Source organism: Castor canadensis, chromosome 2 (genome assembly GCF_047511655.1).
Source record: "Castor canadensis chromosome 2, mCasCan1.hap1v2, whole genome shotgun sequence".
Taxonomy (NCBI): Eukaryota; Metazoa; Chordata; class Mammalia; order Rodentia; family Castoridae; genus Castor; species Castor canadensis.
Genome location: NC_133387.1, coordinates 1,283,401 through 1,308,944, shown reverse-complemented (window position 1 = coordinate 1,308,944; position 25,544 = coordinate 1,283,401). Strand labels below are relative to the sequence as shown.

The window sequence follows — 25,544 nt, the reverse complement described above, 5'->3', positions numbered from 1 at the left end:
TCCCTCGTCTGAGGAAGCCATCTGCTGGCCTTCCCACGGCAACATGGCATGTAGTACCCACGTGGCAGAATCAGAGGAACAACTTTGTGAAGAAACAAATTTGCCCTGGGAATGTGAGGCCTCCATGTGCAAAGCAGGGAGCAGAAGAGGCTGCTGGAGCCAGTGCTCTGTGTGGGACTCGGCTCTTGGACCAGCCTCTTCTGAGATGCCCAGCCCTCGCTGTGGCTGTGGCAGTGTGACTGGACCTTTGGGTACAGGCTGTTTCTGTACATTTTGCTATGATGTCATTTTAAGTGACACTGCTGAGGGCAGAAGATGGGTGAGTTGACGCAGTCTGCCTTCCCTGCAGCTCAGGCTGAAGCAAAGTCTCCAGGTGAGCCTGGTGCACGTTAGGCCACCAGAAGGCCAGCCATGGCCACCTTGCACCTACCTCTGCTTGAGAGCTCCAAGAAGACCATACCGAAGAGTGGGAAGACTTGCTGTTTGATAACCACATGCAAAAAAACCTTTACAGCTAAACACTGCATCTTCCCACAAATAACAGAACACCACGAAGAGTATTTCTTGTATGATAGCATTCTGTCAGTTGCCCTGCCCCTCACCAGGGAGGGACAGCATTTTTCAAAGTAGAAAGCGTGCATGGTCCCCACCGCAGGGGTCTCACGACTTCTCACGAGTGTGAAAGTTACTGCCGTGGGTCAGAACTCACATTGGATGGTGAAGACAGCAAATGCTGCCAGGGTCCACTTTGCCTCGGGGCTTCACAGTTACTGTGCACAGCTCGGTTGAGCTAAAGCTCCATTCTGAGACTGGAAACTGAGTTCTAGTAAGCAAAATTTATTAAAACTGGCCTTGAGTATTAAAATTTGTCCAATGACTTTCTCAAAACCCTTCTGAAAAAAATGAGGCGGTACCAGTAGAAATGCTGAGCAGCAGTCAGTGTCACACTGTGCCTGGCTGTGCATGGAGAGTGTGGGCTGAGTTATGGTCTGGTGGCCGTGCCTCTGCTTCCTGTGCTGTGCTGGGGGTGGGCATGGGGCTGGTCCAGTGACCCTCTCCTCTGCGGGCCCTCTGAGGGCAGAGCTGTGAGCATGCAGTAGGAGCTCTACATGGTGTCATAGATTCCATGAATAAAACCCTCCAGAAGAGCCATGTCTGATGAGTGACACCCCACCCTGGCTCCAGGCACTGGACAGCTCAGCTCCCCGGGAGCCCATAGCCTCTGGGCCACCAGCTGCGAGCCTCAGGACAGCTAGGCACGGCATGAATGTCTGACCCAACAGGAGAGACTCTTAGGCCTCCCCCAGTGTACTGCCAGGGTTCACCTGGGACACAGACTCAATCCTCTCTTCAGCTGCTCAGGGTCTCTTTGGTCCCTGGAACTGACTTTCAAAACCCTTTCAACAGTGACTTAACCCTGAAGGGTGGCCTGTGCGACTGGCCAGCATAGAAGGTTTCGACATCGTCACTCACTGGACACCACTCTTCCAGAACTGTGGCAGAACATGTGATGCTCTTGAGAGCAGTGCCAGCTGTTGCCAGGGCAACTAGGCTGTCCTCCATGTGGGCAGTTACCAGAGGGGACGTCACTACTCTGGTCATCCCCCAGAGGCCTGGTGCTATCTTGAGAAGAGACATAATGAGTAAAATATTATTTATTACCCCATGACAATTTTTGGACTATAGTTTTGGAGGGAAAGTAGGAAAAGGGAAGGAAGGAGAGAGCCTGGACGTCATTTCATACACAAGGTATTTAAAATACAAAACAAAGCAGGGAAGACCTCGGAATTTTCCTTAGCCTGAATCCAAAACTGAACAGTGGAGGAAATTAAATTAAAGCTGATAAAATTAGGTAAGTAGTGGATTTATTCAGTAAAATCAATTGTCTGATTCGGATGGCTAAAGTCTTCTTGCACCCTAGAATTAAGAATAATTAGTTATTTGAAGTGTGTGTAGAGAGACTCTTTAACATGCACAATCCTTTGTGAGGGACAGGAAGGCACGTGGGGACCCTCTTGCCACGACCCGAGCACCAGCATGACCTCGCACCCAGGTGACAGCACACCCAGGCACAGACCGTGCTCACAGAGCAGAGCGGCAGGTGGAAGGTGGGTGGGGTGCACTGGGCCCTCCCTCACGAAGCCTGCACTCCTAGTGTGTTTACAATAGAATTCTCTCTGAAAAACCCATTTTGGCGACAACGGGAAGGACACAGGCCTGTTGGCTGTGGTGCATAAGTCTAATGGATGTGGCTACTCAGGAATTTTAAACATGCTGAGGAGCTCCAGGTAGGAAGAAGGCAGGAATGCTAACTGTGGGTGTGGGACACAGAGGTGGGGTCCATGGTGGTCCCGGCATTTTCCATCTGAGACTTGTGGCTGTGCAGCAGGAGGTGCCACCTGCACTCATGTTCTGGGAACTGATGGAGTTTAGGTTAAGCCGGTGACTTCAGGGCGCAGAGGTGGCTGGCCTCTGGCCACTGCCACAGTAGGAGGTGTAGAGTTGGGCCTGGCCAGACTTCGGCCTGACCCCAGGAACGCCCATCGTTCACATCGCTGGTGACGTGTGCAGCGCAGCCCTGCTGCTCGGCTGGACCCTGAATGGCCATCGGGTGCCGACCGGGCACCGCTCAATAAATACCAACTGCTCTCATTTGCTTCCCGCCTCAGAGGAATTGCTGCTTGACAAGTCTACATATCGGCTAAATACGTTTTTAAGACTTCGGAGGCTTTTAGCTTTAGATAATAAGTATTATCCATTAAGCAATAAACATTAAAAGAACATTAGTGCTGAAGTATTAAAACTATTTTTTTTACAACGAAAGAATCAGTTTGAAGGCAAACCGGGCAAACATGCCCCCGATGCGTCTTCAGGAGGTTTGCTTTGATTCTCCAGGAGCTGGGTTATTGGCTGAGAGGAGAGGCATGTGACCCAGCTAATGTCATTACAGCCTCTGTTTCCAGGTGACCAAGAGCGAGGTGGACCGTGGCTCTTCTCAGAGCATCATCAAGGCCCTGTGGTCATTCCTCAGCACAGCTTCCAACAGCCCGTCCAGGAGCAATCACTTAACAAGTGCCAGTGAGTTTCATTACGGACTTTCTACCCAGAAGCCTCTGCAGACTTTACAGATACAATGTATACTTTTTTCTTGAAAGTGAAAAGACAATATGTATCCAACATCAAAGAGATAGGACCTTCTTGCTTGAGTAACTTGTCTCAATTCTCCTCTCTAGAGGATGAAGGTGAAGGTCCTGGATACCCAAGGAGCCTCCACCTGCCAAGAGACGAGTGAGCTCTTCCACCTCAGTCAGGAATGTTTTGTTCTCTTTGCCATAAGCTCAGCTCTCCGTTTGGAAGGCTGGATCATGAGGGGCCAGGACGCCCATCTGTCCGGCCTTGTGTCAGCCTGGAGTTGGATGACAGACGGCACAGCCACAGTTCAGGGGGCCACCCTTCCTCCTCCTGGGCCTCCTGTGCTCAGCAGTTTTTATCACAGGCATTTTCTGAATGATCCTAACTGAAGACTTACAAAAATGATAAGCAGGAAGACTTTTGCTGATCTAGATAAATTATCTCCTTTGGCAACATTTTGGAGGTTTGAAGGAATTGAATTTGTACCATATTCATTTGAAAATCAAGTGTGTCAGAGTGAAGGCAGGCAGGCTTTTTCCTTTGAACAAATTCTACATCATTCATCTGGAGAAACTGAGATCCCTCCACACCTTTTAAAAAGTATAAGTTAAAACAAAATATAGGGATCCACCAGTATGGGTGGAAATATAGGGTTAACATCTCCTCCCGACGGCGTTCAGGTAATTCTGCAAGAACTTCTCACGCACAGCTCTACCAAACGAAGCTGAAGTGAATATGGGAATTTCAGGTGAGGATTGCTGATTCTAAATGACAGAGGCATCCCTAACTGTGGCTCTGTCCATGGTAGCACCTTGCGTCTCTTGGGCCACCCTTTCTTGTTAGTGGCCTCAGAATCTTAACACAGTGTGCCAGCAGCCACTGCCCTGAGGTCAGGGTGCCATGTAACCATGTAAGGGGACTTCCTGCCCCTAGCAAGGGACTAAACAGGGGTTGCTCCCTCCAGGTACTTCCATCCTGGTCCAGGAAGGAGAAAGACCTATGACTCGGTGCTTCCCCCAGCAGAGCAAACTTGCTGGCCTGTCTTTCCAGCCTTGGTTTCCTTTTCCTTGTGTAGTGCTCACTACAGCCCGAGACAAGCCCCCACCTAGTCTGCCCTTCCCCTGAAACACACCACCAGCTTGTCCCTCAGGCCCTGGGTTCTGATCTGCTTGCAGGGAGTGCAGGGCTCTGTATCTGCCCTGGCCAGCTGGAGGCCTGCATGCAGGTCACCAAACCTTGGGGCCTTGCTTCCTCAGCTTACAACAAAGATGGCAGAGTGAAGGAGCCTCAGGTCCCTTCAGTCCTGTGACACAGGGATGTGGCTCGTCATGGAGCCAGCGGCCCAGATCAGTGTCCTCAGTGCCCTCTCTACCACCTGCCATCGACGGAGTGTAAGCTCCAGGAAGTCGGGGTCCTTTCTGTTTTGTCACTGAGTGACTCTAGATGCTGTGCCTGGCTCAGCAAACAGGCTGATGTGGGTGAGGTTGTGGTCTTGTCCCCTTGTGACCACTGGGATGGCACCTTCATGGTTAAAGCATGTGTTAATTGGAGGAACAAACGGCCCTGCAATGACGGCAGAGAGCCAGCAGGCTCTGTGAGAAGGTGAAGGGGAGCAGTGGCTGTGGGGAAGAGGGAAGCACAACTCACACCCTGCACCACATGCAAAGGTCCTGTGTTCTGTGGCACTAAAGGAGCCAGTGTGGCCCAGAGAGGGGAGACAGTGATAGTAGCCAGCCTGCCCAAGTTTCTGGAGACAACTCTGGTGCCAAGGCAGATGTCTGAGGACTTCCTGTCTAAGACTTCACATTGCCCGCCCTGTGAGAACAGATCAGAGAGGAAGGCGCAGGGCAGGAAGGCCAGCCCAGAGGCCACTGCAGCAGGACAGGGAGGCATATGGGTCTGGGGAGACCACAAGATAGCCCTCAACGTTGCTCTCCAGGGCAGGGTGGCCCTTAGGACTCTCTGCCATGGTGGATGGTTCTCTGTTTGTCTTGCCTGACATGGCAGCCACAGCTGGTGGCACTGGGAACACAGCAGGTCCTTTCTGACTCTGCTTATCTTTAATTAAAGTAACTGTGTGGCTATTGTATGAAGCAGTGCAGCTTTGGGGGTGGGGCGTGCTGGCTTTAAAAGCTTCAATGAGCCATAAAATAATATTTCAGAAAGTTTTTTTTTTTTTTTTGCAGAGGGTAGTAATGGGGTTTGAATTCAGGGCCTCACATTTGCTAGGCAGGGGCTCTACCACTTGAGCCAAACCCCCAGCCCTTTCTGCTTTAGTTATTTTTCAGACAGGGTCTTGTTTGGATCATGAACCTCGTTCCCATGCCTCCTGTTTAGCTGGAATTGCAGACATGTGCTACAATGCTGGATTTGCTTTTTGAGACAGTCTTGCTAATTTTTTTCCCCAGACTGGTCTTGAACTGTGATCTTCCTATATCTATCTGCCTCCCAAGTAGCTGAGATTACACGCATGCTCCACTGTGCCCGGCTGAGAAAGATTTTTAATTATCCTTGCATATGGCAGACAAGTTGTGCTGTATAAGCTTTTGCCCACACACGATGGGCAGGGCTGCCCATCAGTCTGCATGACTTTCTCCAGCTGTAATCTAACTTGGCTCCCAAAGGCAGGCTTCCACCCATTTTCAGACCCGCCACTAAAAGTTAGCGTTGTGAGCTTGGAGTTAGCAGATTTCTTGCATGCGACTCTGAAAGCAATGGTAATTAAAGAAAAAGAGTTAAAAATATTTAAAAGACAAAGTGAGCACCCCAGGTATGTCCATGCATGGTCAAGTGCATGGTCAAGAGCACGGTCAAGGCAGAGTGGGATAAGAGATTTGAGTCATATGTCTGATGAGGGATTAATACCGAGAACATAGAAAGACCGCCCCCGTCCCCACCGACCCACACAACTCAACAACAAAACCAAGAGCCCACTCCAAACTGGGCAAAGAATGTGAACAGACACCTCCCCAAAGATGACACACAACTGGACAAAAGAACACGGAGAGGCTCCACACCAGGAGTCGTTAGGGCCAGGCCAACCAAAACCACCTGAGCTCTCGCTTCACACCCGTTATCAGAAAGCGGAAAACACGTGCGGCACCGGTGTGGAGAGACTGGAACCCTGTGCATCACTGGTAGGAATGTAAGATGGCACAGCCGTGGTGGAGACAGTATGGGGTTCCTCAAACGGCTGAACATAGAACTGGCACCTGGTCCAGCATTCTCCTCCTGGTGTCCGCCCCAGAGAATGCAAAGCGGGAACTCAGACAGCCGTTTGATCATGTTTGCGGCAGCTCTAGTCACAACGGCCCAAAGTTGGAACCAGCACTGATGTCCATCAACTCGGTGTGCCAGGTTACGGAGTATTACTCAGTCGTACGAAGGACTGACGTGCGGATGAACTTGAAGACCTGTGCTAAGTGCAACTGGCCATCACAGAAGGACAAAGAGTGCAGGGTTCCATGTAGGTAAGGCACCAGGGCAGTGGAACCCACAGAAACGAGGCAGCACAGAGGTTGTACACCTCTCCACCCACGTGCTGCTGCCTCACATGTGCCACGTGTGGCAGGACAGCAGCAAGACCATTCAGGGTGCTGAGGAGGAGCCTGGCACTGGGCACTGGGCACTTAGGACTGTCACACAGTCACACAGATTACTTAGGAATGTGTCCCCATGGCGTGAGCTAAAACAAGTCTCAAAACTACCTGTGCACTAGATAGCAAGCGATGGAGACGTGTGTTGGGAGATGAAATTCCCAGTCTGTGACCTCGCCCTGCACACACACACAGTCCCCGTGAAGGAAGGCCCGGCCATGTCTACTTGGTGTGGCGCTCTGTGGCGCCCGAGGCTGGCAGACCCTCTCCCCGCCCAGACCAGGTCCTGGTGGGAGCGCTACTGAAAGTGTGCAGCCAAGTGTGTCGGCACTGACTGTCTGTCCTGGTCCCTGCCTGGGTGACATGTAACCCCAGCCAGGTGGGCCCAGCCACTCTGGGTAACCCAGCAATGTGAACTTTGGGCAGCTCCACCCTTGGCTCAGCGTTCTCCATACCTTAAAAAATTTGTGATGAAACAAACAAACAACAAACAAACAAAAAAAAGCCAGGTGAGGAGATTTGTCCCCAGGGACAAATAAAAATTGAAAAAGTGCAGACTGAGAAATAACTTAGCTGAACATGTTTTGTTGGGTGTGAGCTGAGCCTTTCAGTGAGAGGGACACACGTACACCTGCTGACCAATTTCGACGTGCGATGTCACTCTTGGGTTAGAAGCATGTCTGCCAGGACAGGAATAATGTGGGAATGTGTTCCCAGCTCTGCACCTAGGTTCCTGCCCAGAATCTTCTGCAGCGCAGGGGTCTTTAATTTGATTCCAAAGTGCATTGTTGTCTACTTGCTAACGAACCCGACAGAGGAGCGAGATGTGCATCATTCTAAGTTTATTCTTCAAACCCTTACACCAGGCCCGGAGGCCTCCTTAATCCCTGAAAGGCTGTGAGTGAGCGACCAGAGTGAGCGAGCAAGTGAGCGAGTGCTGGCTGCTGCCGCCTGGCGCAGCTGCACACAGCCAGTAAGCGAGCGAGCTGGGTCCACACTCAGAGCTGGAGGGCTCTGACCACAGGGCGGGCACCGCACAGGAACGCTTTGGAGAGGCATTCTTTAGTCCTTGTGCAATTCATTCCTTCTAAGAAAGGGAATGGGAAGAAAGGCTTCATGTCTAGGGCTTTGGGCCTTTGATCATTTCATGAACGCTGGGTCTGCAATGTGGGCCTCAGCTTCTCAGGCCAGACAAAGAAGGCCTGGCTGGCTGCACAGGACAAAACCCCAGCAGCCTCTCGGGTAGTGGCCTGGGAAAGGCCCACCTCAGCGGGCGAGGGGCCGCCCGCCCTTTGATCTCTCCTGAGACCCCAGCCAGGGCCCCAGGTCAGGCGATTTCACACCCTCCTCCCCGGGGAGGAGGAAGGGGAGCAGGTCAGGAACAGAAAGAAGGCAGCCAATGTCAGAGGAGCCTGGAGCTGCCCCTCGGCCCAGTTCCACAAGGCTGGACTCGCATTGTTGGACGCCCAGCCCACACTTAAAACGGAATTTGACATTCCATGGTACAGTGGAGCCAGCAAATGGTGACCTAGGCGCGAACAACAGTCAGCCCTTCCCCCACCCAGCAGGCTCCCTGCGCCTGCTTCCCTAGGAGGCAAACCTGTGCCATTTGACAGTGGGCTTGGCCCAGGCTGGTGTCCTTAGCACCTGCTCGATCTCCTGCTCCTGTGACGAGCATGGTTTCCATTTGTAATAAATGCCTACTCAGTAGTTTATTAGGGCACAACATAGCCAAGATAGAAACATTACGCTAAAATGATCTGTATAATTCTCAAGGTATTTTGGTGTAACAGAAGGAAGATATTTGTGCTTGGGAGAGACAGAGTTGGGCGCAAATGATGAAGGAAGAAATGCAAATTCTGCCCAATAGCCCTGAGCTCCAATAACTTAGAATTCGCAGAGGAAAAGATATTTCATGAGACACTGCAGCATGAACAGATGAGGAAAAAATAAAGTTTCAACTAAAAATGTCAGATTGTGTTAAAACCAGAAAATATCATTGAAAGCAATATCAGAGAATTTGCATTGTGTTCCATTTGCTTCTGTGCACATCTCCACACTAAGCTAATTTTGGTGCTTAACTCTGTATCTGGTGACACAGACACCAGCGTCCCTCTCTCCCTAGCAGCTAGCAGAGGACGCTGGAGACTCGGGAGGCGGCTGCAGCACAGGGCTTGGCTCCAGCCCTCTGGTCCTGGGCTACAGGTAATTCACCCAAGCACCACTGTCCTGTGTAAATCATGGGCCACTGTGTTATCTCCACACACCTATTCCTTGGACTAAAGATGGGTTTTATCTTTTTTTTTTTTTTTTTTTTTGCCAGAAGAAAAATGGAGCAGAGAGAGTGCTTACTTTCGCATTGCTGGCGTTTTCGCATTGACACGTACAGAAGCTCATTTCTACAATCAAGAATTGTTTCTGTGGTTGGGTGAAGGATGGAGCTGCTGTTGTGGAAGGTGTAGTCTCTGGGTCACTCTGAGCATGCGTTCAAACACAACCTCTCGTTCACAGCTGGGAAAGACTAGAAAGCACTGCCCATCTCTGTTTCCCCGGACAACGGGATACTCACAGTGTCCACAGAAAAGCAAGGAGTCTTTTCAAACCCCTCATGAAGCGTTGGGTTCAGGAAGGCAGGCATGTGCCTCCCCCAGGCTCGGCAGCAAAAGTGCACCTGCCTGCGACTCCGCAGGAGTGGGTCTCAGGAGTCCTCTTCCCAAACTCACTGGGCTGTGAGCCCCTCCCCAGCCTCTGCTTCAGAGACCACGGCTCAGGTCTGCTTCCTAGCTCACCTTCTGGGAAAACCAGGCCAGCTCCATTCCTTGCTTCCTTTCCTATGGTGCACTTGACCACCATGGGGGAAAAATGACACTGTGCATGCTGCTGTGTGTGTGCGTGCATGCGTGCATGTATGTGTGTGTGTGCACGTGTGTGAATGTGTGCGTGTGTCTGTGCATGTACGTGTGTGCCTCTGTGCATGTGCGCATGTATGTGCATGCGTGAGTGCGGGTGCGTTTACAGGGCCTCCTGACAGACGGTGCTCCCCTTTGGCACAGCGCAGCCTCTGACAGGACAGGACTTGCTCTCGCAGTCGGAGCTGAGTCCCTGAGGTTTGTGAAGAGATGCTGAGAGGACTTTAGACAGTTCGTTTAGGAGCTGGGTACAACCCCGGCACCACAAAAAAAGGAGGGCTCTCCTGAGATGAAACGCCACGCTGCATGGCATTATTGCAGGGGCTTTTAGGGCAGCCGTGGCAGGAAGGCTGAACTCCGTTCTCAGATACGGTTTTGACAACAGGAAGGGTTATACAGACACTTCAGGCTCTTCTGACCTGCTGTGCCACTTAGAGATCCAAGGTTGCCCTCTCCTCCGTGCCGAAGCTCGTGTGGGAACACGTGGGGCAGAGTGTTATCAAAGACCTACTATGCACTCTGCTGTTTCAGCTACTAACACAGGGGGAACCTCAAAAAATAACCGTGCTGGCTGCAAATAGCCTCATGCCTCTCAGGGAAGGGACAGCAGTCGCTCATTTTTTTCCAGAGCCTGCTGTGAGTGTGCCTTGTGTTGCCATGGCAACGCCATCCCCTCCCTGAGCCACAACAAAGCAGTCAGTCTCACCTTTGGCCATCTTGTTCAGAACCATATCAATCAGGACATAGGTTCCGCTCCTGCCGGCGCCGTCACTGTCAACAGAAGGAGAGAGCAGTGAACGTGCCGCAGCACCAGGCCACGGGGCGCCCAAGGGCCCGGACTCGCTTACTTCCTTCATGCTTAAGTGGGGCTGGCAGGAGGACAGGGAGATTGTTGTGAATTGGGGGGGGAGAAGGGGGAGAGGGAAGAGAGAGAGAGAGAGAGAGAGAGAGAGAGAGAGAGAGGGGGGAGGGAGAGTAGGGAGAAAGCAGGATGGGAAAAAGAATCCCACAGAGGCAGGGAGGGCCCTCTGGGCGCCTCTACCCATCCAGGATTAGGTACCAGGCTTGAAACGCTTGTCTCTTCTTCCCCCACCCTGGTCAAATTTGTCAGAAAAAGAGAAATGAAGAAGTGTTTGGGGTGTCAGAGGTGACGGCCTGGCATTCCACCACCAGCAAGACACGTCCCAGGGTGACTGAGATAGCAGGTGGAGGAGGCAGGGGAGCAGACGCGTGCAGGGCTGCGGCCACTCGCCCCATGCAGTCCTGGGCTGCTGTCCACCCTTCCTAGGCTTGTCACCCCCACAGGAGAAGTGGACCAAACATACTCTCTAAAAAGTGCTTCCTTTTCATCTTTCCTCATCACAGCAGTTGTAACGAGAGTATTTGCCATCTGGATTGGAGTTGTAAGTAGAAAGAGCAAGCAGAAAAAAAATGTAAGAAAATCCCTTTTCTGGGAGAAAAGCAGCCCCAGCATTCTCCCTCTCTCACAAGGAGTATGTGAAGCCATCTCTGCCCTCACGTGGGTGATGTCACCGAGTCACGTGAGCTCCAGACTTGCTCTGAAATCAAACCGGCCTTCTCCTCACACCCTTGGCAGGTAACCACTTCTCCCCTCAGCAAGACCAATGGCAACTTTAAGGGAAAAATAAATGTTTCCAGCTGAAGACTTGGAGAACCAAGTAACTAGCTGACAAGTCATTTTGCTTCCCGTCTCAGATGGCACACCAGCCTGTAATTCCCAGAGAGCTGGGCATGCCTGCTGGCTGCTCTTTTTCTGGTAAAGAGGCATCGAGTTTGGCTTTCATGTGGTTCCTTAAACAAATGGTCTGGAAGGCGATGGTTGGAGGAATAAGAACTTCACAGTTCACACACACAGAGACGCAGTCACCTTGCTCACTGTTCCTTAGGAGTGACCACAGCCAACGCCCCTCTTGCATCTCACTCTGTGTGCAGCAGATTCACATCAGTGTTTTAAGAAATACTATAAAAATCTTCCAACCGACTGGAGCTTGTCCTGGTACGTTTGTGGGTAAAAGACGCTCTGCCCTATTTCGTGAGATAGGAAACCACAGTCTGTTTTCTCTCTCACAGCCAGGCAGACGCATGTGCACACATGTCCTTGACGGATTTGGTGCTTGATCTTTGGGGCAGATTGCCTTTCATTCCAGGCAGAAAGGAACGTTCCATGAGACGGTTCCAGAAAAATGGAGTGTGAACTCTTTATCAAAAACAGTTGAGGACTGAGTCCAGGACAGATAGGACCACCAGGCTGAACTCTCTTTGAGTGGACCTGTTCTTACTGATGTGGTTTTAACCTGCTTAAGGATATGAGTCACTAAAGGCTCAGACTCCTGTAGTCACAGGAGTGACTGTTCGAGGCCCCAGTGCTTCTCACCCTCTACACAAGACTCCAAACTCCTGCTGAACACAGTGGTTGGTGGCTGAAACAATGCCATCTGTCAAAAATATTGTGTCTGAGGGGTTTTGTTGCATCAAGAGGGTTTTAAAGAAAGAAGAAGGTGACTGGGCATTTGGAAACAGGTGATGGTCCATGGCCAGTGCCTGCTAGAAAGAAAGAACCCCAAGTGCAGCTAGCACAGGTATAAAGAGATGATGAAGTTGGGTTTATGTGAGAAATGGCACAGCAAATGATATGTCTACCTCTGTTTTCTCTTAGAAATACCCGTTAGATATGATCCTTAAGCACCTGGAACGCCCATTCTACAGTGATGGGATTGGTTATTTTTTGAAATAGCAAAATCTTAGCGGGGTAAGAAGCTGTACTTGCCTGCAGTGAACAACTATTGGACAAGAGCGGCCCCGGTAGCACTTGTTCACTTTTCTGAAATAAAAAGAGATATAGAAATTATAGTGTGTTATCCAGAACAACTAATCAGCCAGAGCACAGAGTCCATGTCACAGATATCACTTTGCAACAGCCTGTTTGGACAAAGAAAATAAAAAGTCACACATACAATTTCAAAGATCTTTCCTTCTCAACAATAGCTTATTAAGCAAGCTTTACAGACGATCCTCACACTTTCACAATGTTTTTTTCCCCTTTACAAGTGTGAGCTCCAGGGTTTAGGCTAAGGGGTCCATGGGCCCCCTGTGTGCACCCTTGTCCTACACAGGCCTCCTCCCTCCTTCCCTCCACCTTAGATGATCTGACCTCTGTTATGACCTAGCTGTCTTGATGCTTCACTGACACTTTTGAGTTTTGTAATTCATGTCATAATTTCTATGTCCCTTATTGGACACAGTATTACCAAGTCGTATAAAATCAGCATTCTAAAGAGCCTATTTGACCTGCTGGTTTGCATAAGGATATTGTGGAGGAAATTCAAGACAGTCTTTTCCATTTTTTCCTTTTTGGTGGCAGTGGGGTTTGAACTCAGGGCTCCGTGCTTGCTAGGCGGGTGCTCCACACTTAAGCCATTCTGCTAATCCAAGTCTTTTCCACTTTTATGAATTTGCATATGCTTTTTAAAAGCAAGTCCATTGTGCAGATTTACCAGCAGTTATAAAACATTGAAACTATACCTAAGATTTTGTTAACCACTGCTATCAAAATCAGAGGACTGATTTAAAATTCACTGTATAAGCTCCAAATTGTTTTTTTTTTTCCTAATTCAGTGAAACAACTCAACATATCTTTTTAAAGTATATCAAAGTTCTCAGTAAAATATTTCATATAAAGAAAATTAAAGATAGAGTGCAGACAGGGAAACGAAAATTAAAGATCGGCTAGTAGTTTACTGGAAAGGAAAAGAATGGGTGAAGGGGATGTGTTCTAGAATGTGCTGTATGAACTCTTCCAATATAAAGTCAAATTAAAAAAACACACATGACAATACAGAGAAATTTTCCCCTTGAACCACACATGGGAGGATGTCATGTTCTTTGCAAAGGCGTGCCTACACGCACTGCGGCAGTCAGCGGAGAGTGGAAATACAGACCGCTGGTTGCTACCATTGTCCAAACCACGAGAGCCAGGTGGAGGGAGGGGAAGTGAGTGCCCTGTGATTGGTGCTCAGGGTAGATACTCCACTATCAGGCAGCCCTGATACCAGAGGGCTGCTTTTTTCTTTTTCCTACTTCCTCTGTAGAGTATCTATGAGATACTTCTGCCAGGAGTCTGAACCCTCACCCCAGACAGACAACAGAGTTGCAGGGCCACACTGCCGAGCTGGATAAGGCGCGCCCACCTGCAGACAGGTCACGTTCAAAGCCCTGCTCGGCAGCACTTGATCTGCGGCTGCTTGCTAGCATGTGAAAATGTACAGCATCTTAGAGCTTGTGGACCACCCAGAGCAAGCTCTGGGACTGTGTAAAACAAGCGTGTGCCTTCATGGCCATTTCTGCGAGAGCCTTTCATGGCTTTTTTGTGAACACTGCAATGGGGAGGCTTGGTGGAGCGATGAGAAAGAAACGGACTTGTTGAAATGGACACTGCTTGCATGCCAGGACACTGTGAAATTTCTTGGTCCTTGGAGAATAAACAGATTGGGAAACAGATCCACTGCCCCCACTGCTAGAACCTCCTGCATTGTAAGCACCTGCTTTGACCAGGTAAATGCTAGATCCCGGGGGCCTACCTCCAGGGTGTGGACTGCAAAGCTGCTGTCTTGGTAAGACAGTGTCTGAGCTGGGGTGGGGCTCAGTGGCAGAGAATCTGCTTAGTGTGCAGGAGGCTCTGGGCTCCATCCCCAGGACCAGACAAGCAAACAAAAAGACTGTGTGCCTGTGTGCAATCATCTAAGTTCAGCGGCCAGACCCCCTCTTGGTGGCCTGGCCCCTGCAGAGAGAACTTCTTGCTCCCATGAACAGCCTTGGTGCAATGTACTCTGTTACATTGCAAACTTGACCGGTCTGGGTTTATAAAGGCTGAACTCAGTGTTGCCATGTTCACACACTGGCCAGGTTTGACTCACTGTTTCAGGCCAGACGCCCTTTACAACTGCACTGGTTTAGAAGGACATGGACGTTAGGGGTCAGTAGAACAGCAGTTGCAATGACAGCTGCTCGGCTTGGCAATAGGCCCTTGTAACCTCTTTGGGTGAGAAATACTGGTAAAGATCAAACTGAGAACTGGCAGTGGAGCTGCCACTCACTTCTCCCTCCTGCGACCCCGTCTTCATTTACGGTCTACATTTTCCCCAGCGTGTGGCCACCGGCTGCCCAGGCAGGCCTTTGCAAGGATTCGCTGTGGTTTTTAAGGTCCACACCAGCCCTACTTACAAACACCCACAAGCAATCGAGGAGATGCAGAGTGACAGCCCTCTGTGGTGGCACCGCTTAGAACTTTATTTACAGAGAATCAAGTGCTTGGATGATCGCAGTGCAAAACGTCACAAATACAAAAGCAAAACCATCGCACACGGAGCCCAAGTGTTCATCCGGTGGACCCGAGACGCAGACGGAGGTCGTTATGGAGGTGAGCAGTGCACAGTCGTCTCAGTGACCTCTCTCAGACCGTCAGTAAGCAAGAGGGCTCCAGCGCTGAGAGAAACTGACGGCACATACGTCACGTCGGCAGGAGTTCGCTGAGGAGGAACGGTTGGCAACACAAACCGACCCTCAGTCACTGAGTGAGAAGGAGCCGCCATGCAAGCCAGCAGCAAGCAAAAGTCAGGTCGTTAGAGGCTCAGAGAGGGGTCCCCATGTCCCTGCAGCAGTCACAGTTTCCAGTGATCACTTTTGTGACTATGCAACTGGGCTTATATTACTAGCTGCAACATCACAAAAATGACACTGGCCACCGCTAATTAGCTGGCAAAGTAAGGGTTTGTCCGTTTTTACAGTGAGCAGCGTCAGAGAGCGCCATGGCACACAGCAAGAAGGGGAGAGAGAGAGAGAGAGAGAGAGAGAGAGAGGCAGAGAGGGAGGGAGAGGGTTTCAAAGTGAACCCTCCCACGTGATGCTAATTATCTCTGAGTGGTTTCTCTTTAAAGTGTAAATGGGCCCCTCTGGGCTCCAGGAACATTTAATTACACGTCTTGGGTGCACACACAGGCCAGGAAAACCTGTAGCCTGAACATGGCAGGGTCTTCACAAGCAGGCTTGCCTTTCCAGCTTAGGGCTTTAGGGTGACTATTTTACATAGACAGTCACCAACCAGCGACTGATGTCTACGCACAGGGCACTCTGAGAGTGTGGTCCTTTGTGGCAGCTGTCTAGCTGAGGTGTGGAGGGGGCCTTGGCTACCAGGTCCTGACAACACAGCATCCAAGAAAAGCTTTCTGTCTCCGTGAGACATCAAAGCTGGGCCTGGGAGTTTTTCTTTTTTAATTGAACAAAAACCGTGGGCCGTGTCTCCTCAGACCATGCAGCAAAAGAATGAGAATTTCATTTGTCTTCGTGTGATGCACTGTGAACCCTGAGGGCTATTCATGGATGTGTTCCTTTCCATACATGGATACAGACAAATGTCCATACACATATGGGTGCAAACACACTGGATGAGCTTGAAGACGGGTGTTGGGGTATTGGGATGAGTGACCATCTTTTAGCTACATCCATTTTGCCAGTAATGACTGTTTGCTGAAGATGACTTCAGGCTGTGTAAGTTACATGGCATGTCTTTAAAGATAAATGTACATTGAGAAGACATATCTAAGGGCCAGGAAGTCAGGATGGGTGGGAGGGAACTGTGCACAGTAGGTGTTTTATGATGTGCCCAGGGTTCTGGATCTGCTCTGCATCCCCAGGGAGGTGACAGAGCCAGGCAGGAGCCACTGAACCTGTATGTGACACAAAATTTGTGTCCCTCCTTGAGCTCTTTCACATGCTATCTGATCCAAAGAACAATTCAGATAAAGGTTTTATTTTGTTTTTCAAAGAAGACTAGAAGGCAAAAGAAATAATTGTATCATGATAAGCTTAAGAATCTGTAACATACAAATTCAAGAAACCCAGCGATAAGCCCAGAACTCCATCTTTATGACCATACTTGCCTTTTCAACTGCCTTGGAGTTCCTAACTGGATACTCAAGGGCAAGGAACAGTTCAGACACATGCCCTTTATGAGGGGTGTAATGCCAGGTTAGGGCACACTTTGTTCTGACTCCTTGCTTAGATATCTCCTTAGCAGCTAGGCTAAGTTCAGTGCAAGGGTGGTTCTATAGAATTTGGTTATTGGAGCCGCCTGACAACCTCCACTCATGGTTGCTGATTTGATTTGTCACCACCACTAGGCAGCCAGGGCTCACCTGCTGCCACGGCCAATGTGACACACAACCAACACTTCCACCTTATAGCCTCCTCTTTTTTTTTTTTTTTGGTGGTACTGGGGTTTGAACTCAGGGCTGCTTACTAGGCAGAGGCTTTACCACTTGAGCCACTCCCTCTGGCCCTTTTTACTCTCGTTGTTTTGAGATACGGTCTCACTTTTTGCCCAGGCTGCTATTTTATGCTCTCATGTAGCTTGGATTGACAGGAGTTTACCACCACACCCAGCTTTTCCCCATAGATATAGGGTCTCATAAGCTTTTGGTTTTTTTGCCCAGGCTGGCCTGAAACCTCCATCCTCCTGACTTAGACTTCCAAGTAGCTAGGATTATAGGCATGGACACCACATCTGTCTTTTTTTTTTTTTTTTTTAATCATCATCAATATCTTCCTGGAAGACAGAGTTTAGCATTCATTTCGCTAGTTCAACATAAGGCAACTATTGGGTGACTGCTGGCTACAGCAATGAGCAAAAAATAAATAAATGGATTGTTTTAAACCGTCAGTTTCAAATTTGCACTAAACATACACACAGTCATGGACTAACTCTATCTAGGCTTCCATCCAAGAACATCTAGTTTACAATATATCCCTACCCTTATGAAATCTCATTGTGTGCAGGGAAACAAGTAGCCAAACTAAAAACCTGGTTTTAAATCACCAATATCTTGTGAAATAGAAACTGTAGGAATTGGTGATTGAAGAATTTTATCAAAACCAATGACTGTGTTTCCACAGTTCCCTTTTATTTTTTATTTCAGTGGTATGGGGTTTGAACTCAGGGCCTCATGCTTGCTAGGCAGGTGCTCTACCACTTGAGCCCTTCTACCAGCTTCCACAGTTCTAAGATGCCTGTCTCCACATGCAACCTGCTGAAACTGGAAAACAGATCACAACACATGCAGTCAGCACATCCCTCCTCCCTCCAACTCCCTCCCTCCCTCCATCCGTCCTTCCTTCCTTTCTCCCATGTCCAGCTGTAACATGGAAGGGCCGTCTTACAGCCAGCAGCATCTTAGAAACGTGGAAATCAGACATAAGCCTGCACCCCTCTGCCTGACACCTACATTCTAGCTGTTATCCTGCCAGCGGGCTCTTGGTTTTACCTGCGGAAATCCAGAAGTGACCGCGTGGAAGAAGGGACTCCCTGGTCATACCAACTCAGGAAGTGGAACTGGGTCACCGTGCGAGTCTCGTTGGTCTGAAGGTTCTTCAGGTAAAAGCTTCTCACCAAGAAGTCCTGGCACCAGATGTGCTCGGAGACCAGGTTGACCTGGCGGGGACGAGACGGGACAGCAAGGTATCGTCAGCTTGAGGTACCTTGACCGTGGTGCTACTTTGGACAGGAAGGGAATACCATAGGGTGATGAATGGCACAGCACAGGAGGGCTGGGCTGGCCCCAGGTCCCTTCCCCGCTTTCAGTTTTAACACAACTCGTATAAGAAGTAGCTCTGTGTAAGAGTATAATGACACTCATGGACTTCAAAGACAATTTAAAAAAAAAAATGCTACCATGTGAACTTTTTGCTTCTAAATCATATAAACTTTCAGGACAAGTAGCTGGATAAAAAGTATACTTTTGAGCAAACATCAGTACAACCAAGACTTCCTTAATGGCTCTAGACGACCTGAAGTTTTGTGAAGGCTGGGCCCATGCAGGTCAGAGCAAAGACATGGCAGTCGGTGGGGACTGCGTGGTCTCTCCCTGGGCTGGAGCCTGTGTGCAGCAGCCGCAAGCCACACTGGGTGACTAGGGCTCCCCACCAGGGCCTTTTGCACCCTGACTATTCGTAGTGCAAAACAGAACCAGAGGATGCATCGTGGTCCTTGCTTATGTCTCCTCCTGAAGTGGGTGGAAAGTCCACAAAAGAAGTCTGCCCATCAGGGGTTACCCTCCAATGGAAGGCCAGACACTCCAGACACCTAACTCCAAACAGAGCCCAGGGGAGACTCTCAGTTCCGCAAAGAAACCATCGGTCAGAACAAGGGGACCTGGACCACCTTGTCAGGTGGATTTTTAATTCTGCACCATTTGGAGTTATATGATTTTTAAAAAATGGAAAACGTACTGTCCACCCCTGAGTACAGTTCACCATCACATAACTGTGTGAAACCACTGACCTTTCCTGGCCATGTGGCACCTGGTCCCTTTGAGGATGGAAGGTGCTGACTGCCCTGCCCAGGTCTGTGCCTGTCTCCTGGGTGACCTCACCATGTAGTCACCAAACACTGGGGCCGACAGCCCCACAGGCAGGTACCCTCCTCTAAGTACCTCATAGACGTGGTAGAGGTTGGAGCCTTCGTCAGGCCAGTAGTGGTGGCACTGCCGGACACCGTTCTCAGCCAGTGGTGTCAGCATGACGATGACAGCACAGCCGCTCTCCCACACCATCTGCAGACAAAGAGGCCGGGGCCACAGTGTGACTTGGACCATCATAGGACACACGTGACTACTGCACTCAGGCCAAATGGGTTCCATTCACAGAAGGTGCATTTCGTTTTCATTGACATTTTACTCTGAGCTGCTTCACGTCTTTGAATACACCTGCCTTGTGGTTTGCACGCTCCACGAAATATTTTTTAAAAAGTAGTGACCATCCATTCCTCTGTTTTGTTTTGTTTTGGTGGAACTGGAGTTTGAATTCAGAGCTTTGCGCTTTGCAAAGCAGGCACTCTACTGTTCGAGCCACACCTTCAGTCCATTTTGCTCTGGCTAGTTTGGAAATGGGTCTCTCGAACTATTTGCCTGAGCTGGCCCTGGATCTCAGTCCTCCCCATCTCAGCCTCCCAAGTAGCTAGGATTACAGGTGTGAGCCACTAGCACCCATCTGTGGCTTCCTAACTTTTGAACCGCAGAGAAAACTTTCCACAATGCCACAGGTAACCAACAGCAGATGGCTGACACCATGTGGAAAAGCTCCCTTCTTGTGTGACACAAACTGGAATCAGCAGCCACATTCATTTTTCCCTGGCTGTTAATTTGTTCTGCTAGACAAGCTTTTGCTTTGTGAAGCTGTTGTCCTGTCAGAGGCAGGACAGATCTCTCTGCAAGACACATCACAGCTCCTATGCTACACTGCCTGGTATTCAGATTAACGTCAACCCAAAGCTGATTTAGTAACTCATAACAGCCAAATAAAACTGCTCCAAGACACGATGCACACATGACGTGGAAAGGATGTCCTCTACCTCACCCGCTTTGCAAACACAGCTCACCACGTTGGGCTGTGAACCTTTGTGTTAACCGAATGGGACAGTTACTAAAACCACAGAGTCTACGGGTGCCTGGACTTGGCTAGCACAGCACGGAGCGAAGAGGAGTCTGCTCTTCCTGCCGTGGTCACGGTAACTTCACAGAAGTACTGAAGAGCAATGCACAGCAGTGGGTGCAAAGTGGCCTCCGAGAGAGAGCCTGTTCCTCTTAAATGCAGATGTGACAAACCAGTCAAGATCTTTTTATCTAAGAAATGCAGGCTTTCTCATGATGGTTCATGTTACTGGACTCCTCCATTAAGTTACATTTTAAAAGGCAGACATGTACACAGTATTTTCCTCTTTTAATATTGATTTATATTTCCCTGGGACAGAAACAGTCGATACCCTTTAGGCACCTGACCGTGTGTCATTTATACAGGAATTTAATGGACCCTCCAGAAGTATTTATCGAAAGCCCACAAATAGTGATGAATCACACCCAAACCTGTGCACCTCCTTTTACCAACCCACCAAGATGAGCGTTCAAGACACGGTTCATGCTGTAAGCTTTCAAACCTGCTCCGCCAATCACATAACCATTTAATGTGCCTTTGGAAAGCAGGGGAGCTCACTGAAGCCATTACGAAAATGAGGAGAAACACAGATTTTATGAGTGTAATAAAAATACAATGATCAGGACCATAAACTAATCGTCTAGCACTCTGGCTGGGCCGCCCGAGTGTGACGTTACGCAGCCCCTCGTTTAAAGCAGGGTCCTTGCGGTTGTGAGGCCTCGCTCATTGGTCCTCACACACGGTACTTAGTGCCAGGGAGTCTGCCGAGCTCTCTGAAGATTTGGTTAAGATTAAATCCAAATGAAACTTAATTTAAACAAACAATCTCAAAGGCACCCTGGGGGATAATAATTCTTTTTAGGTCACTGTATATAAAGGCAAGAGGGAATTTACTAAATCAGGCAGATTGGCAGCCCAACAGGGCACCAAAATCACAGCATTTTCTTATGTCCAAGCCATGGAGGGAAAACAGGCATTTCGCCGCCCACAATGTAACTTCAGAGTACACTGAAAAAAAGCTAATTTGGATTTTGGTGGGAATATGGTGTACTAGTAAGAGCTTTAATCAACCAAGTTGCAGTTTCTCCATGGTTCACTATTTTCTTTGTCCTTGGTTTGGTCTTTAATTGCTGGTGAATGCAAGGTATTACCTAGCAGGGAAGATGCTGTGGGTGACCAATCTTTGCGAAACCTAAGCTTTCTCTTCGGAGGGAGGGACTGAGAACCCCTATTTAGTCCTAGTGCAGTCTGTTGGAAGAGAGTGTATGAATTAGAAATGGCAATTCCTCATGCTGTGTGTTTGGTTAAGTGTCAGAGAACACAACGTCTGTGGGTCTCCTTAGTGTCTGGCACACTGGGGAGCCCTGGTTATGTGTCAGGCTTCTGAATGCAGATTCTGGAGGGGACCAGGAGAGGCGGGGGTGGTGATGTGCTGCCGGGCGAGCCATGGTGGCCCACAGTCCTGCTCATGACTTCCTTTATTTGCAGAGTCACAATGGGTCACTGTTCCCAGGCAGCAAGCAGGTGCTTCCACCCCTAGAGCAAAAACAGGCTGTCACTGTGGGTCAGAAATGAGCCTCAGGTATGGGTCCTAAGTGTAGGTCACCATTTCTGTCAACTTTTGCCCAAGTGTCCCAGCACCTCTCCTGGGAACACAGCTCCAGGGTCCTGAGTGCCTAGGGCAGCAGTGGGGGACTGATGGTGACTTTTGGTGCCCATTATTCTGACTTCTTCACGGTGGCTGGGTGCCATGGAATACAAATGTCAGCCCAGTAGTTCTTGGCTGGCATAAAACTCCGCCTAAACCTGCTGTCGGTCTCTCCAAGCCCGCCATCCTGATCCACTCAGGGATGACAAGGGCCAGAAACTCATGATGGCAGCTACAGCCCAGGTACCCTGGGATAGTTATCGGCAGCAAGTAAGTGGGAAAATTAAAATTAAGCAATTCAGACCACTGCGTGGCAGGAAATGCATACTTTGGCTGTTATTTGGTCCAGTTGAGTAGGTTCACTGACTTGATTAAAGAAACCACGCTGCTCTTTGTTGTGGATTGCAGTGTCCTTCCCAAAAGTCATGCTGGAATCCCAGCCACCAGGGCCAGCGACTATGGCCCTATTTGGAGACAGGATCTTTCAGATGTAGTGGGTGTCAGGACCAGGCCCTGTTAGAGGAGGTGGGTCCTAATCCAGGAGGATGGTGTTTTTAAAAACAAGGAGATAGGCAGGTGGCGGTAGACACAGAGGAGGCCATGTGCAGACAGGCAGCTGCTGGAGCGATACCTCCATAAATCAGGGCTGCCTGGGCCCCCAGGAACTGTGAGAGGCAGGTCCTGCCCTGGAGCCCACGGAGGAGTGGATTTCTGTCACACCTTGATTTCGGACTTCGTGACTCAGAGCTGGAAGAGCACATTGTAGCTGTTTTAACTCAACCGGTCTGGATACCTTGTTGCTGTGCTCTATGAATGAAGCCACTCACAGACCCATCACCCTGCCTACCATGTCATCCACAGGCATTGGATAATGTCAACCCTGCCCACTTTTTATATTAAAGTTAACTAAAGCAGATGAAGAGAAATTTGAGTTTCCTTATTCAAAGTCCTTTTCAGAGTATTAAGTATTTTACCAGTAAAGAAAAAATATTCCAACTAAAAACTTGGCAAAGGACCTGAGAAGATACACAAATGACCAACAGGTGTACCAAACTGTGCTCAATGACTTTCACCATTGAGAAAATGCAAAGCAGAGCCACAGTGAGTTATCACCTCACTCCGCTCTGATTATCGAAAAGACAAGAGAGATGAAGTGTGGGGAGGACGGGCAGAAAGGGGAGTCCCGCATACTGTTTTGGGCTTGGGATCTTACAGAACCTCTATGAATACATTATGGCGGTCCCTCAAAAAGTGAAAAACACTACCATAAGGTTCAGCAGTCCTAGTTTTGGGTGCTGATCCAAAGGACGTGAAAGCAGTATGTCGAAGGACAGTCACCCTTCCATGCTCACTGTAGCACTGCTCACAGCAGCCAAGACACGGGAACAGCATCCCATCAGCGCACCACAGGGCACTGACGAGTCGTGAAAAGAAGGAAATCCTGCTGTTTCCATCAGCATGGATGACCCGAGGACATCAGGCTAAATGAAGTCAGCCAGACGGAGGACAATCGCACTCAGATGCAGAAGCCAAAAAAGTCAAACTCGGAAACAGAGCAGCAGCGTGGCTACTGGGGGCTGATCATGGTGGTGGTGGTGATGGTGGCAGTGGTGAGGGCGAAGAGACATTGGTCAAAGCGTAGGATGAGTGAATTCTGGAGACCTCATGGCCACTGTGGTGACAGACCACAGCTTGGAACGCTGGGCTGTGTGCTGGACACGTAGGTGCTCTTACCACCCACAGATGGGCCATGCTAGCTTGCTCAACGTGCACTCATCTCACTAGGCGCCTCAAAACATCATGACGCACACCTTAAATGTGGAGTTTTGAAGACCCGTAAGACCCAAAAGGAAAGGTGACCTAGACTGTTGTCCCTCCACCTGTGTCCTTTGGGATGCATCCTTCCCTTCCTACCTTGTCTTATCTACGTCTTCACACTCCTTCTACCACACTGTCATCTCCTTACAGACTAGATCCCAGTCTGGTTACCATTTCTACCACCAAGGCGTCTAGCAGAGTGACTCAGTACAGTCGACACTTGTGAAAACAGTACAGTTTTAAAAGAAACCATTTGAATATTTATGTAAAGAGAGGTAACTCAAAGGCACTGCTGTCAAAAGCTTGCATGACAGAGTCCTCCCAGGGCCTGCCTAAATGTACAGAAAACTGGTTTTTGATTTTTTTTAAAGTGAGCACATTTGCACATGTACTGAAGCTCTTTCTCCAGAGAGAGCCAAGCGTGCCCTGTAACTGACTGTGCAGTTTGTTTCTACTGGAAACTTCTTCTCACAGTTTGAACAGAGGCCAGCTTGAGCCTGTGATGAAGATGCTGACTGTCCTCAGGTGGAGCAGATGCTGGCCCCCGAGGTCCAGGACACTTGCATTTACCCAGGAGCCACTGGTGTCAACAGACTTCAGCCACATGGCTTAAAACAGATCAGAAAAGAGTGGTGTCTTGGCCCCCTCACAGGGCGACCCTACATCCTGCTCGCCACCCTGGGGACCGGCCCCAGTCCTGCTGGAGCCACACGCTCTGTGTCAAACCACATGCACTCAATGAGCTGGAGCAATATTCCTGATAATTTGTTTTCCCAGCAATGTTTCTGCCCCAGCAGAAAGACGCAGCATATGAAAGAGGAATTCTTCATTTTATCAGAAATGGTGGGAAAGTTCACGTAATCAGGTGCCTGATATGGCAGCCTGCTTGCTTATCAGGTACACTTGCTGTAGCTGGGAGTGACCACCATGTATGCCATCAAGGAGCTCGTGTAGCACAACAGCCCCCATGGACCGGACTTCCTTTATGCAACTGTGTGCAACCACTGTGGGAAAATTTATTGCCAGCTGTCTGATGGGCCAGGAAAGTTACCTGGGCCCAAGGGAGCGTGTCACTTGCAATTGTGCGTCTTCAGCCTACTCCATGTTGCAAATTAAGTGTGCGTGTGGTCTCCTTAGAGGCAAGTGCCACTGTGGGGCTTCCTTAAAATTTTTTTACCCCCCAAATCAGAATCTCATACAAAAGCATCTGATCCAGTTGTGAAGCAAAAGAACGGGAAAGAGGAGGAGAGGAGAAGAGGGAGGAGGAGTATGAGGGGGGAGGACAGTGACAAGGGAACTAGGAACTAGTAGTACACATAAAAGAAAAACAGCTCAGACGTTTTCAGCGGTGATCTGTAGACTCAGTTAAGAGAGAAAGTCGGGTCTGTATCCCCAAGTCTAATTTCAACGTTGGCACGTGTACAGCAGGAAGCTGGGTTATTTCCCAGTGCATGGGCTCCAGGCACAGTCAGGACAGGTTTTCAACCTTAAATTCAGGTAAGGTAGTCTGAGGGAAGTTCTTGTTCACCTTTAAAGGTGAATTTCTGCATAGACTATCCAGGACACTAAACATGAAACAAGATGTCCTAGAAAATCTAGGGCATGTGGTTAAATCACAGAAATAAAAATAATCTTGCTTTCCAATGAACTGTCTTGAATCCTTGTGTCTCTCTGTAACTTAATCAAATAAAGTGCTTTAAATCAACCAATCTGCTCCTTAATAAACTCCTCATCTGTCTCCTCCAATTCTCTAACTCCAAGCCAGCTGGGATCAGAGGATCTCTCTCCTGTCACTCGTGACCCAGGGTAGAAAGGGATAGCAGCCAACGTGGATTCATTATGTGCGTCTGGAGTTAAAGGACTGGGGAGTATGGCCGCTGGTCTGTCCTGGAGGCACAGGAGCACGGAGCCCTGCTGTGGATGGAGTCCAACCCGCAAGCA

The 25,544-nt window shown here is 49.3% G+C and overlaps 1 protein-coding gene across 3 annotated transcripts in view; it reads right to left on the bottom strand.

The window, feature by feature from the left end:
• Positions 1-25,544, bottom strand: part of Ptprn2 (protein tyrosine phosphatase receptor type N2) — a 711,256-nt gene that overhangs the window by 9,691 nt on the left and 676,021 nt on the right. For all 3 annotated transcript variants that reach the window (XM_074059905.1, XM_074059913.1, XM_074059920.1), the window contains 4 exons: positions 19,141-19,260; positions 17,974-18,140; positions 12,426-12,479; positions 10,344-10,408 (listed from right to left, as the gene is read on the bottom strand). In XM_074059905.1, the coding sequence (XP_073916006.1) occupies positions 10,344-10,408; positions 12,426-12,479; positions 17,974-18,140; positions 19,141-19,260 (406 nt within the window). The remainder of the gene's footprint in view (positions 1-10,343; positions 10,409-12,425; positions 12,480-17,973; positions 18,141-19,140; positions 19,261-25,544) is intronic.